General features: G+C 41.3%; 1 protein-coding gene across 7 annotated transcripts in view; it reads right to left on the bottom strand.

Annotated features, from left to right (window-relative positions):
- Positions 1-15556, bottom strand: part of nf1a (neurofibromin 1a) — a 393989-nt gene that overhangs the window by 15045 nt on the left and 363388 nt on the right. For 6 of the 7 annotated variants that reach the window (XM_039824923.1, XM_039824958.1, XM_039824930.1 and 3 more), the window contains one exon: positions 15178-15278. In XM_039824923.1, the coding sequence (XP_039680857.1) occupies positions 15178-15278 (101 nt within the window). Of the gene's footprint in view, positions 1-13882; positions 14301-14804; positions 14950-15177; positions 15279-15556 lie in introns of those variants that run through there. The other variant, XM_039824949.1, reaches the window with a different exon arrangement.

The following is a 15556-nucleotide window of genomic DNA, read 5'->3' as shown; positions in this document are numbered from 1 at the left end:
CTACCACCTTCTTCTTTATGGCTTCTTCATACATTGTTTAAATTCACCTAACCTGGTACTTGTCTCGATCCTGCCAGTAGCTTGCCCTGCTAACCGTTAGCTGCCGTCCGGTGAGTGTGTCAGCAAGGCTTCTGTGATAATCATCCCAATAACAATCCATGGAGCGGTGGTGGTGTGGCTATGTCTTCCAGTTACCGAAGACTAGCTTTAGCTCACGCTTGGAGCAGCAAGTTCATCTGCCTGTTGCCCCTCTGTCGGTCTCGTTCTTTTCAACTCTTGTGAGGCTAGTTCTTTGACTATACTCGGAATCGAATAAATAAGGACGACCATATAACTCAAAAGGCTCTTCTGTGTGTTGTATATCTGCTATATTCTCCATAGTTACGTTACTCCAAGCTTCTTCCCTTGTAAACAAATCTGCCCTTCACTTTTCACACACTACACTCCGATCGGCACACTACTGTTTACCTTTTCTTGCTACAACTAGCAGCTACTACCGCACTACTGTTTTTTTTTTTAGGGGGGAATACACTTCAATACGTGATACGATATGCCTCTTGGGAGGACATAGCCACACCACTGTGGATTGTTATTGGGATGATTATTACAGAAGCCTGTCTGAATACACTCACAGGACGGCAGCTAACGGCTATCAGCTAGCAGGGCAAGCTAGTTACAGGCACGTACCGTTGTTCACTGGCTGAGCCGATGCAACTCTCTAATGGATGCCTGAACGCATCCCAGCTCTGGGAAATAATTCATCACACGTTAATCCATGCAGTAAATCACGGAGTGTCTATGATCACTATTAACCACGCATAATGTAACATCTAGCCTTCGTCTTATCTGTGATTATATTTCGCTGTTGACCGGTGGATATTTTGACAGCTAGCTGGTTGGCTAACCGGGGTAGGAGCTCCGCAGACCCGCATTTAATTCAGTTGTTTGGCCTTTTTGAAGCTAGTTTCCGTGTCATCTTTAAATTTAACCAATATTTTTTGTATGCCTGTTAAATTATCAAGGGAACGGCTTACTTTTTGGGATATGTAGGTCAGTGAATAACCGATGATAGTTATGTGGGACCTGTTAGCAGGAACAGCTGGTTAGCACGGCAGCTAGCTGGGTGAGTAAGTTTTATTATTATTATTTACCAGTCATTTAAAACAGAAAGGCAATACATACACATGCTTGTGTTGGTGAGGATTACTCTGCAGATTACGCAGAATGTGTATGTGAGAACAAGAACAGCGAACCATAGACAGTATATAAGCAGCAAACACGTTCTCGTTTGACTTGCCATCCGTCTACAGAATACCTCTTCCGCCGTCCGTCATGGCGTTCATAATTCGCGGGAGTAGAGTGTGACGTCACGTGCAAAGGGTCTATATGTACCATGATAAGGAGTAGGAAAATAGCATTTGTTTTGGTATATGCACGTCGACATATGATGAAAGTAGATCCTAATCTATCCTGATTTCAATCTAGTACTACTGAAAGGCTTTCGACTGCCTAGAGTGGAACCAATTACTTGCCAAGTGGCAAGTAATAGAGAGGCTTGGTTTGGGACTTTTTAAGACTCAAGACCTTGCCTTTGCAGGGGTATGTCCAAAAAAGTGCATGCTAACCTATGGCCCTATTATCACCAACACATTGACCAACTTTAAACAGGTGGACAAGCAACTAAGCTACACCAATAAGTGGCATTTGAATACCATAATATGCCACAATGCACACTTAATGTCTGGTAACAAACCCTTTGCTTGTAAGCAGTGGAGTGACAGAGGTATTTATAGTTTAGACCAGCTATTCAATGAGAAAGGTATGTTGAGGTTTGAAGACCTGAGAGCTAGTTTTGAGGTCCCCAGGACATCTTTCTACCTTAATCTTCGCTTAAGATCACCCCTAAAATGTTATGGAGTACCATGGGGAAATAGTCTTGAGGCACCCCCAGTCATTAAATGGTTTGTTGATTTTCCTGTGAGAGGATTGGTGTCCACGATTTATGCTAACTGATGCACTATATAGGAGAACTCACTATAGTGGGGAAACGGGAGTGAGAGCTGAGCCCTGAGGGTAACGCAATTAATTGGGAGACAGTTTGGGACATTTTCCACTGTTCCAAGAACCCAAATCACCAGCAGATCCACTTCAACATACTGTATGCCTAGGAGATATTGGACTCCTCAGAAGAGATAAGTCTCTAAAGTCATTCCCAGTCCCTATTGCACGTTCTGTAAACCTGAACAAACTGGAACTTTCCTGCATATGGTCTGGGAGTTTGAACTGGTGCATGAGTTCTGGAATAAAACAACACCAATAATATCTGATATGATAGGATGTCGAATTCCAACTGACCTGATTGTTTTGTTACTTAATGACGACTAAATTACATCTGCTTGGGAGACAGAGGAAAATTTGGCTAGCCGGCTCAACTGCAACCAAGAAAATTATAGCTCAGCGCTGGCTCCCCCCAACTCGCTTTGTATAAAACAGTGGTTGACGTATTTTCTGGACATAGTCATGCTCGAGTTCTCTACAGCAAGGATTAACAAAGCCAAGTCATCAGCCTATGGTAAAGCGCAGAAGCACAAATACCAGACTTAATGACCTCCGCGCCACACTTAATGACCTCCGCGCCACAAGAATTAGAGGAGAGTGATTAGGCAAGGTGTGATTTCTATTTGTTTTGTTTTCCTCGAGACTGCAGAGGGTGTGGGGTGGGAGAGGGTTTTTGTTCTTGTTCAATTTGTGTTTATCTGTTCTGTGCACCATCTGCTATTACCGGTCACATGTTGTGTAATTTTTGTAATGTCTGAAGGTGCCAATAAAAAAAGAAAAAAGATCATTCTTCTTTGGCTATCTATTCCACTTAGGTACAGTGTCATCAATGCAACTTCAGTATAACAAATGAAGTTATTTAAAAAAAGGCAACATCAAAAAGATAGGTCTTTAGCTTTGATTTAAAAGAACTGAGTGTTGCTGCGTACCTTCAGTTTTCTGGGAGTTTGTTCCAGATATGTGGAGCATAAAAACTGAATACTGCTTCCCCCTGTTTAGTTCTGACTCTGGGGACAACAAGTAGACCTGTCCCAGACAACCTGAGAGGTCTGGGTGGGTCATAGCGGAAGCAGCAGATCAGAAATGTATTTTGGCCCTAAACCGTTTAGTGATTTATAAACCAGCAAAAATATTTTGAAATCAATTCTTTGAGGCACTGGAAGCCAGTGTAGAGACTTCAGTACTGGAGTAATTTCTTGGTCTTAGTGAGGACTCGAGCAGCAGCGTTCTGAATCAGCTGCAGCTGTCTGATTTTTTAGGGAGACCTGTAAAGACACCGTTACAGTAGTCAGTCTTTCCAAATCCTGCTGAGACATTTTAACCCTTGATATACTTTTAAGGTGGTAATAGGCTGACTTTGTAATTGTCTTAATGTGGCTGTGAAAATTCAGGTCTGAGTTCATGACTACACCAAGATTTCTGGCTTTGTCTGTTGTTTTTAACATTTTCGTTTGAAGCTGAGTGCTGACTTTTAATCGCTCCTCTTGGTCCAAAAACCAACCACCAGAGTTTTTTCGTCATTTAATTTAAGAAAATTCTGGCACATCTAGTCGTTAATTTGTTCAATGCACTTAGTCAGTTGTTGTATTGGACTACAGTCCCCTGGCGATAAGGTTATATAAATTTGTGTGTCATCCGCATAACTATGGTAACTTATTTTATTGTTCTCCAGAATTTGAGCCAGTGGATGTTAAACAGGAGAGGCCCCAGAACTGAGCCTTGGGGAACTCCGCACGTCATATTTGTATGCTCAGATGTATAATTGAGCCAGACTGAGCCAGAAATGCCAACCCAGTTTTCCAATCGGTCTAGTAATATGTCATGGTCGACCGTATGAAATGCAGCACTGAGATCAAGTAATACTAAGACTGAAATTTTGCCACTATTTAAGTGGATGTCATTAAAGACTTTAAAGGGGTGATAGAATGCAAAACTGATTTTACCTTGTCATAGTTGAATAATGACACGTCAGTGGGTAACTAGGACATACATAGAACCTCTAAATCCCATTGACACCTCTTTTCTCTGCAAATCTCACTATTTGAAACTGCCTCTGAAAACGGGCGAATCTCAACGAGCCCTAGGAGTTGACGTCAACTATTGCGGCTCCTCCTCATTTGGCTCTAGTCTCTCTTTGTCACGCCCCAACATTTGCATAGGCTACACAACTGACCTGAGATCAGTTAATCTTCTGAATCTAGGTCGTGCAGATCTCAGAAATTGTATACATTGTTCATATGCTATTTTACCATTAAATTCACTTCTGAGACTTTTTTCGTTTTACTAAAATTGATGTCTAATTGCAAATTTTGTCCGACTGTGTGTCGGAGTTCAGAGGCTGGTGCTGCCTGTGTAGCTGCCTCACCGCCTGGCCTGCCTTCCTTCACAGACCCCGGCCTGCTGTGAGGTAGATGGAGCTCAGTCACGGCTGGCAACCCACAGCACTCCATACCCGGGCAAAGTCACCGTTGTGGGCTAATGGACTACGAAACGCCGCTGCTCTGACAGAGCTCCAGGGCCTCCAACTCCCCTCTTCCTGCTAGCTAAATGCCCAGTGTATGTGAGCGAAAGCGTGGTCAGCGAGCTTGTTACGCCAGCATTCTCTTACCACAGGTTCCAGTTACTCTTTTAATGTGTGTAATTATAATGTGTTGAGTTATTTAAACCATTGATTGGGGAAATAAACGCCGCTTGTCCGTGAGTCTCATTGATAGAGCCTGCAGCTGGATGTAGCTTTATCAATGAGAGCTAGCTAGCCTCCTCTTAGAATTCCTGTGGAATTCACAAAAATTAATTAACTTGAAATCGGACACCGTTGTTAGGTTTATCTAGGTTTAGGTTTTGTCTAGGTTTATTGTGTAAGTGGTGTGACGAAATTCAAACTGTAAATCTACTCGAATTAAGGCGAAAAGGAAGCTAACTGTCCGTGATTTGTAGCTAGGATTGAAGGGACAGTCACAGCTAACGAAACACCTAGCTAGCTAGCTAGTCTTCACAAATATTAACTTGAAATCGGACACCGTTATTAGGTTTATAAGACATATAGTTAGATTTTGTGTAAGTGGCGTGACGAAATTCAAACTGTAAATATACTCGAATTAAGGTGAAAAGGAAGCCAACTATCCGTGATTTGTAGCTAGGATTGAAGGGACAGTCACAGCTAACGAAACACCTAGCTAGCTAGCTAGTCTTCACAAATATTAATTAACTTGAAATCGGACACCGTTGTTAGGTTTATAAGACATATAGTTAGATGTTGTGTAAGTGGCGTGACGAAATTCAAACTGTAAATCTACTCGAATTAAGGCGAAAAGGAAGCTAACTGTCCGTGATTTGTAGCTAGGATTGAAGGGACAGTCACAGCTAACGAAACACCTAGCTAGCTAGCTAGTCTTCACAAATATTAACTTGAAATCGGACACCGTTATTAGGTTTATAAGACATATAGTTAGATTTTGTGTAAGTGGCGTGACGAAATTCAAACTGTAAATATACTCGAATTAAGGTGAAAAGGAAGCCAACTATCCATGATTTGTAGCTAGGATTGAAGGGACAGTCACAGCTAACGAAACACCTAGCTAGCTAGCTAGTCTTCACAAATATTAACTTGAAATCGGACACCGTTGTTAGGTTTATAAGACATATAGTTAGATGTTGTGTAAGTGGCGTGACGAAATTCAAACTGTAAATATACTCGAATTAAGGCGAAAAGGAAGCTAACTATCCGTGGTTTGTAGCTACACATAGCTAGGATTGAAGGGACAGTCGCAGCTAACGAAACACTTTGTCTTCACAAATATTCATTAACTTGAAATCGGACACCGTTGTTAGCTTTATAAGACCTTTAGTTAGATTTTGTATAAGTGGCGTGACATGTGTGTAACATGTAAGATTGCTGGTGTAACAAGCTCGCTGACGGCGCTCTCACTCTCACACAACGGGCCATTTAGCTAGCAGGAAGAGGGGCATTGAAGGCCCTGGAGCTCTGTCAGGGCAGCGGTGTTGGTAGTCCCTGCTGTGGGCTGCCAGCCGTGACGGAGCTCCAAGTACCTCATAGCAGGCCGGGGTCTGTGAAGGAAGGCAGGCCGGATGGCGAGGCAGCACCAGCGGCTGAACTCCGACACACAGTCTTACCAAATTTGCAATTAGCCATCAATTTTCGTAAAACGGCCCATATTTGAGCTTTACATAGTTGATTTCTCGCTTAAAAAAGTCTCAGAAGTGAATTTAATAACGAAATAGCCCGACAAACAATGTATAACTTTGCAGTGTCTGAAATATGAGGCCTGCTGCCGAGTCTCCCATATGTTTCTATGTAGTTTGCTCAAACCAATCAGCGCGTAGCTCATTCTGAATATTCATTAGCATACCATATTTGGAAGAAAAGCTCTTGTTCCAAATAGAGCCATATTCACAGGGTAGTTAAGGGCCTAATAAAATAGCATTCGGGCAATTTTCAGCCCAACCAATGTTACATACCCCATTAGGAGACCTTAAGGAACAGTGTAAAATACCCTATATAATCATTCTATCACCCGTTTAACAAGAGATGTCTCAGTGCTGTGATGTGGTCGAAAACACCACTGGAAGGCATCAAACCTGTTGTTTAGTGACAAGAAAAGGTTGAGTTGTTGAGAAACCGTTTTTTTCAATGATTTTACTTAAAAATGGAAGGTTTGATATCGGCCTATAGTTGCTCATTAGTGACGTCACTTCACCACCTGCGTTCTGCTTTTCGACACTCTTTTTTCTGTTCTTACCAGTATGACATTTCTCCATGGAGATCTTTTCTTACCAGAGACAGCTTTGACTTTAGTGGGAGCAATGACATCAATAACATTTGTAATTTTACAATTGAAATTGTCTACAAGCTCAGTGACTGAGACCCCTGAGAGGGTGGGTGTGGAGGAGAAAAGCTGAATGAATGATTCACTGGTGTTTTCAGAGATATACCATTTTCTGATCACCTTTGTTTGGACACTTTTGTGCACAGAGACAGTGACGTTAAAGAAAACACAGGAATGATCAGAGAGAGCAGCATCAGTCACCACAACCTTGGAAATGTTCAAACTAGTGGTCGAGCGATATGGGTTTTCTCAGGCCGATGCCGATCTTTTGAAATCAGGGTCGGCCGATGGCCGATATATGCTGCCGATTATTTTTGGCCGATATTTGCTTGTTTTTAACCTCGATTTGAAAGATAAAATTTAACACTAATAAGTACTTAAGATACACAAAATTTCTCAACAAAAACATTTATTGAACACTTGAACACCAATCTGCACTTGTATACTTACATTAAACATGTATAATGTAAAAACATATATTGTATAAATAAACAAAACGGGTAAGAAGAAAGAAAATAAATGTAACTTTGTCGAATAAACTTTTCAATTAAAAGATAAAGTTTAGTGCACTTAGCAGCATTTATCAAACAGCTGAGAACAATAAAATAAATTGACCTTTTTAACAATAGTAGTGCTGACACAGTGGCAACCAGCAGCATTTCTTTGTGTTGGTGTTGGCTGGGTGAAGCACTGCCATTAGGGGGTGGTTTTCTTTTCAGCCATCAGACTTAATGACTAAAAAAGGGGGAAAATACAAGGTTAGTATTTTTGTATAGTATCTTCTTCAAGTCATTTTATAGATAGGTATAGATATTCAATCTAACATTTGTTTTATAAATCAGCTAATAATTCAGTGCATTGTAAGCGATACAAGTAGTAAATTGCTGTTGAACGACAAAAACAACCACCATGGCAAAAGGGTATTTTACAACAACTTTGAATGCACCGCGACGCACCGTCTGTGTTGTTCTTCAGACAAGTAGCTAAACAACGGCAGCAGCACACTGCTTAACGTACTGCTGTTGGATAAATCACACTTTACACCGTTTAGCTGTCAGCATTTTAATTGTGTTTAATCCATCTGCTAGCTAACGGTAGGCTAACGTTAGCTGCTGACGAGTGTAATGTTAACTAGCGTCACATGCTGCAATGTTTCTATTATTCTAACATTCGTTTTCGGAGCATCAGAGAGCAACGCAGGCATATCAGTGGCGCCGAAATGAGGTACAGAAATCCGCGTTGCTATTCGGTCCGGTAGATACGGGTCGTTAAGGCACAGGTGCCATATTAGCAGCGGGTCTACACTGTACCAACCCTAGCAACGACGCTAGCAAAGCAAAGCCAGTCTTTCCCTAGCCTATGGTGCGGTGGTCTCTTTTAACTACAACTTCTTTCTCTGCATTGAGTTGACAACCCTCTCAAATATAGACACAAACCGAACAAATAATAAAAGTCTCAGATGCAAAATTCTAGCTTAATTATTGTGACATGACAGCTATCAATATCCAAAGTAGCCGAACGTCATGTCGCCTCTTCATGTTTTTTCTCGAAGTTGGCAGTAACATGTCATACGTTTTTCATTAAATATATACGACTTATAAGAATTTAATCCTTACCGTTTTCTCTGAGGAACAGCTCCTTCCTTAGGCACTGGATGAGGTCTGCTCACTCTGCTGGTAATTGACTCTAGGGGCAGCGTGCGTCGAACACGTGTTCCACAACAACAACACCAGGCTGCCCGCAGATGCGCCTGCCTATTAATCGGCTTGATATTGGCCGATGCCGATTATGTAAAAAAAGACAAAAAATCGTCCGATTAATCGGTAGGCCAATTAATCGGTCGACCTCTAGTTCAAACCCTTCAAGATAATCAAGTCCAGAGTGTGCCCCTTGTTGCGTGTGGGCTCCGTCACATCTTGTCAGTCCATAGTCCATAGTTCTCAAAAATCCAACAGTTCTTTGGTCCCTCTATCCCTAATCACCAGCAATAACTACACAATCAAAGTTAATACAGATTATAGACAGCAGTTCAGTAAAGTCGTCAAAAGCCCTATTCGCACGGGATGAGTCATTTGTAATAATTGCGGAGGTTGTCTGTGATCTTAATCCCGTGCAAATCGGTCATGTCTGTAATTTGTAAAGTAATAATTCCCCCGCAAATGACCTACCACATTTCGCCGAAAACGGAGGTCCTGTGATAATATTAGTCCCGTGCGAATCGGCATCTCTGATTTGTCCATTTGGTGGGGCTTTTTTGTTTTTTCAAGGTACCTATTTCCTTCTTTTGTGCCTTTTTATCGATCTTTCGCGAAGAATGGAGGGTGCATTGGAGTGTTTTGACAGTGTTTTGGGTGCTGGGTCATGTCGCTATACATCATAAACAATTTGCAGAAAGAGAAAGATGAAAACCACCACAAGTGCGAAGACAAAAATAATGATTAGATGGCGATGGATGACATGTATAGCAGCATGTGGTAAATATATTTTTTATGTTTGTATCATACATCTAGAGATAACGACAAGACATCTCCAAACAATAGATTTTAACCTAGTGAAATGTTTGGTTTTATCCATCTAACCGGACCCTGCTTGACACCACCCGGAGAAAAAAGTGAGAGAAAGAAAAAGGAGAGGTCGCAGTTCGGACAATGACTGACTACCTGGTTGAGATTGTGTGAGTGTGTGTCCTCGAGATCTGACCACACACAAACACACGTAAGAGCTACCCACACCCATGTTTCTACTGTTGCTTAATGTCAGTAAATTCGAGTAAAATCACAGGCTTCGCTTATCCCGTTCGAATGCGCCAGATGAAAATCAGACGTGGGTGGGTAATTTATAATTCACACGAGTTCCCTAGATAATACTTATCCCTTGCGAATAGGGTTAAAGAAGGATGCACAGTATTTAGGTGGCCCGTAGATATTTAGAAATATAGGTCGAGGGGATGACCTCAGCTGAAGAGCCACATATTCAAAAGAAGCAAAGTTTCCATAAGATATTTGAGTACATTGGAATGAGTCATTAAACAAAATGGCGACTCCACCTCCTTTCTTATTCACTCTGTGCTCACTCATAAAACTGAAGTTAGGGGGAGCTGACTCTATAAGAACAGCATCACTGTTATTATAGTCTAAACAGGTTTCAGTTAAAAACATAAAATCAAGATTGTGCTTAATAATAAAAACATTGATTAAAAATGATTTACCCGCCAAAGACCTGACATTTAGTAAGGCTAGTGTTAGTGTGTTAAAATATTTTTTTGGGACAGGCTGTTGCTGACAAGGAATGGATGCTAAATTTGCTAAGTTGGCAGTGAAGTGTTTCTTTTTCTTACTTAGCGGATTCACCATTCTTTTTCTATTACCTATCACAACAGATTGAAGAATTTAATACACAGGGCCCAGGCTTGTCCTAGAAAGAGTCATGAGTGCCACTAGGCGTACAGCCTGGACCCAGCACATATCAGTTAAAGCTTGTTGCATTTTGTACACAAGCATACTTATCAGTCTGGGGAGAAGGAGTTAGCTGCAGTCCTTGAGGGGGCAGAGGTGCCTGGTGTTTTACTTTCAGTGGTTGAGTCAAAACAGGTTCAGTTTTATGCTGGGGGCGAATGATGGGAGAAGGAAGTGGGGCAAACTTGATTCCAGCATCTACCAGCTGCTCCATCCGGTCAGTGAACCCCAACATGTGGCAGGGGGAAACGGGAAAAGGTGAATGGGGAGAGCGATGGATCCTCAAAGGCGTCGGGGTTGGTTAGGGGGTTTGAGGAGTGTTGGACGGGTGAAAAGGGGGGTTGAGATTTCTCGTCTCCGCTCTGTGGTCTCCCATGGTTTAATCTTTGCTCAGGTGGGGGCTGTATTGGATCACTGCTGCACTTTGTTGAGTCTTCCTCTTGTTTTGATTCATCTTGTCTCGTGTCCTTGGCCGAGGGAGCAGATGTGTAGCGCAGAAAGTAAAGTAGGCTAGAGGTGAACAGCTTTACTCCTGGCTTGTTAAGGAAAAGTCCATCTGTGTTCAGCAGATCCATAAGTCACGATTCAGCACTTCAGACTCTTGCTTTACAACATCATGTGACCCTATATGCAGTATAATGTTCTTCACAGTTGGGTGCTGCTACAATATCCGGGATTCTTTGGTCCAAGTCAGACACCATGTCTTTGGGAAAACAGAATATTTTGGTGTTTTTACTGCTTTTTACATCTTTTACAGCAGAGTCACCCACAATCAGAGTTTGGGGCCCAGTCGTTAGCTTTCTCTGTAGCTTTTTACTTTTTGAATTGCTCTCAGTCCTTACCCTGGTGTGTAACAATGAGACGCAATCCAGGTCACGTCCAGGGTCCTGCAGCAGAGGAGCAAATCTGTTCTCCACCTGCACACTCAGTTGTTGGGGAGGCATTTTGTTGCTAATTTTCCCTTTTGCAGCTATCCATGACCTACTAAGTACAGGGGTTGAAGAGGCGCTCTGCCTGGATGATAATGCAGGCCAGCCGGTCGTATCACAAATCTCAGGGCGCTGTGCCCTGCCCAATAGTCGTCCTCCCATTTCCCAGGAAAATTATTTACTCTTAGGCTTTGCACCAAAAAGAGTTCCAGGAAGGACTACCACTTGTTGATTTATTACCCATTCCACAGCCCTCCTGTTTGTTTGTAGTCTTGGTGGTGCTAGTTAGCCGTGTGTTATCATGCTTTTGTCCATTGTTTTGGGTCAATGGTAAAGTGGTGTCATTTCCACATGATCCGTTCACTTCCATGTTTACTTCTAATTGTTTTGGTTTCCAGAACTGCAATCTTCTGAAGGAGTTTGTAGTAATCCTCCATGGAGAAGGGAGGCATCTTCCTGCTAATTAGCTTTAGCTACAGTCACTTTAGGACAGGCGTGAGCTATTGGTAGTCCACCCTCACGCAGAAAAATATTGAAATATGGCAAAAAATGTATAGTCTAAAATGTATGTAAAGTATCACTGGACTTATAGTTTCTCTCAGAGGAAAAGCAAGATTATCAGCAGAAATATGTAAGCAGAGGCAGGAACAAGCAGCAAAGCGTCTGTACTGCAAGAAGCAGGAAGTAAGATCCCAGTCGAAAATTATTACAGGACCATAGGACATGAAATAATTGGCCGTCCTCTGTCTTACATTTCCAAGAATTTGGTGTCTTTCAAACCAAGTCTAAACAATCTGGAGGGAGTCCAACATAAGCAATGCATAATCTTGAACTGAATGAGGCACACCCCCACATTGCATGACATAGTTTTAATATTCCTACAAATTCTGTCCCACTCCTCATCATCCAGTGTAATATTCAGTAATATTCTTGTATTCTTATATAGTCCCTTTCCCATGTCTTCTTGAGAACTGACCAGGCTCCATCCCCCAGGTTCTGTTTAAGCATACAATAATACCTGTATAAGCATAGAATAATACCCATAATTCTCATGACCTTGTCCATATAAACATTCTGGTGCCTTCGGGGCTGAAGAACTGGATCCCAAAATCACTACTAACAGATAACGAAGTTACAAATATCTGAAAAATTAAGACCTAGGGATTCCAAATTGCTGTACCATCCACATAAAGCATAAGTTTGTGCACTACCCCTCCTACCATAAGACCTGATAAGTTAGTCGCCCACCCTAATGGCTGTTGCCGAAGACTTTATGCTAAACAAAACAAAGGAAATAGAGGTGATCCCTCTTGTTCCCCTTTGAAGACCACAATATTCAGAAATTAACCCATTAGATTGCACAGAGAAGCGAGCTTGTGACCGGGAGGTCGTCGGTTCAATCCCCAGACGGACAGGATAAAAATATAGGTGGGGAAAGTGAAAGAACAGCGCTTTGTCCCTCCCTCATTACCACCACTGAGGTGCCCTTGAGCAAGGCCCTTAACCCCAACCGCTCCAGTGGAGCTGCTCAGTGGCCAGCAGATCAGACTGTGGTAGCTTCCAGGTATGAATGTGGAACTGTGTGAATGTGACAGGTCGTCGTTGCAAATGAGAAGTTGTTCTCAATCGACTTACCTGGCTAAATAAAGGTTTAATAAAAAAATAAATATCAGCATTTAAAAATCTTCATATTTTAACCACCTTGGTAATGCGGTTTCTTTGGTTCTGGGCTCGTAGTTAATATAAAAGGTAACGGTGAGTACAAACCGTGAAAGCACCCAACTGCATGCTCAAGTAATGATTTAACGTTACCATCATAGTTCTGGACTCTTTTCGGCATGTTGATCATCATTAAGTAACACTAAGCTAAGACAGCTAGGAAGTGAGGCACGTAAACCTTTAAGGCTTTATTTTAAAGATTATGATTTGTTGTTGAACTGGCTGTGGCTCCACGGTGAATTTCAATGTCATGTCATGAGACGGGAAGTTGCTCTAACTGAAATGTAAATTGTCCAATCTGCATTGAATTTCTCATACTTCATAAGAGTCCTGGCCTAAAAAAAATCTACATGCCAATATTGACTCCATAGACTGTATATAAAGAATGAACGTTGCATCGGTAATGTCACCCAATGGTTTGTGGAGTGCCATTATTAGGTGACAGCATCACTGATCATTGCTTCCTGATTTCCTAAACGCAGCGGCCCGAGGTCCAAATTACAGAAAGCCTTTATCCCGCATTTTTTGTGGCATTTAAACAACATCTAACATCTACAAGGGGTATAAGGGGGTCCAGGGGCATGCTCCTACGGAATAATTTTTTTGTTAAATGCATCAATCTGGTGCACTTTAAGAGCAACATTAAGAAGCTAGATCTATAAAGAATCTGTTCTCCTGTAAAAAAAAAAAATGGTATGTTCTTGTAAGCAATTTAATCATAAACACATTGTTTGAATATATATGAATGGTGATGATACAGCAAAAATGTCACACCCACGAAGCTTGGTAAACAAGACAGTTTAGTTCACAAATGGTCAAAACAAAATCCACTAGAGCAGACATTTTAGTCATCAAAGAAATTAATCAAACTGATTGCTGTTGAACGGATTTATTTTCTATCTATTACAGGGTATTGACAAATTTCCACCCTGTTGGACAATAATCCAAAGCCAGAACAACAAGGCTGCAGCTTTATCCCAGAGGTTATGTTATATTCTAACTCTCCCTACCTCTCTATTGACAAACTTTGCACCCTGAATTTGAAAATATAATTTTCCTGGGCTTTGAAAATATAATAAAATACACACAATGCTAATAATAAAAGTGCAATGAGAGAAGAGCAGTAACACATACAAATAAAAATGATTGTCCGACACACAACTGTGTGTCTGTCAGGAAAAGAGAAAGAAAGATGTTGTAAGAAAAGTTCTAAATTCCTCTGGGCTCAACTGAGCCCAGAAGATGGAGATGGAGACCCTCAGGGAGACAGCCAGGTTAAGGTCTGATTTGACCTAAAAATTAAGGTAAATACAGTTAGCTAAATGAATGAAAAATAAAAGGCGCATTTGGAGCACACTGTTTGTACTCATGTAAGTTAACGTTAGTGCAGTGAAGGGAAGCCAACACCTTTCATCTATTAACCCACACTGCAATGACACAAACACGGTTGAAAATCGACATAGTTTCCATTATAACAGATAATTAGCTAACGGTAGATCACATTATATACGCTAAACATTACATACTGAAAATAAAAAATAAACTTTAAATTTGAACTACACTGAGGCGATAAATAACAAAACTGATCCCTCTCCAACATACACTGTTTTTCCCGACAAGCAACCGGAAATGTCAGTCAACATTAGCTGGTAGAGAAGACTGACAGCTAACATTGTTAGCTAACACGTCACTTAGCTAAAGAATAACGCTTTCTGTTTTCTGTAAATTTGATAAAATTGTGTCTTGACTAGTGGATAACTGCAGTGAATACTTCGACGTTACTTAACGTTACTTACCAGAAACGATGTTACCAATGAGTCTCGGACATGGTATAATCTTGGATGGAGCTGTGAACTTTCCAGCATGTCTGTTTGTGCGCGTACAGCGGGTCGGGGGCTTCTTCTTCTTTGGTGTTTATTTGGGGTGGCATTACTAACTGGACTGAGAGATATACTTTGCTGAAGTAACAGCACAAAACACAATATTTATTTTATTATGAGAAGCCTAAAAATATTTCCAGTTCATTATGAAACTGTGGCGGGACAAATTAGTCTATGGTGGGGCACCACAGTCTAGGTAATTAATGGGCAACACTGTACAGTACACTGTTACTTTTGACAGCCGTACTCAGAATACAACCTAACAAAGAGAAACATGTTGGCTACTTACACAACTGGAAAAACCTTCGGGAAGACAACGCTAGCTTCAGCCAAGTACTCATACAGAATTCGCTGGTCAAAGTCATCAGTGGTGTATTTGACCTGGGTGGCCTGGAAAATCAGAACAACAGTCCGTTAACAAACAGAGTCAGTGACTAGGAAAAAAAGACGCGAGGCATATTGGATATTCACTTCGCAGACGCTATTGCTAAAAGGTCTTAATGATGAATTTAATCTTAAATTCATGTTTTTTCCTTCTTTTTTCCTTACTAGTTTATCCTCAGTAACTGTTCATTGTACATGTGAATATGGACTGCTACAATGTAATTTAACCAATGTAATGATCCACTTTTGAATGGACTGTGTCCTCTTTGATCAGGTGTGGAAAA

This window comes from Perca fluviatilis, chromosome 2 (genome assembly GCF_010015445.1).
Source record: "Perca fluviatilis chromosome 2, GENO_Pfluv_1.0, whole genome shotgun sequence".
Taxonomy (NCBI): Eukaryota; Metazoa; Chordata; class Actinopteri; order Perciformes; family Percidae; genus Perca; species Perca fluviatilis.
Note: the sequence above shows the minus strand (reverse complement) of the source record. Positions and strands in the feature narration are given on the sequence as shown.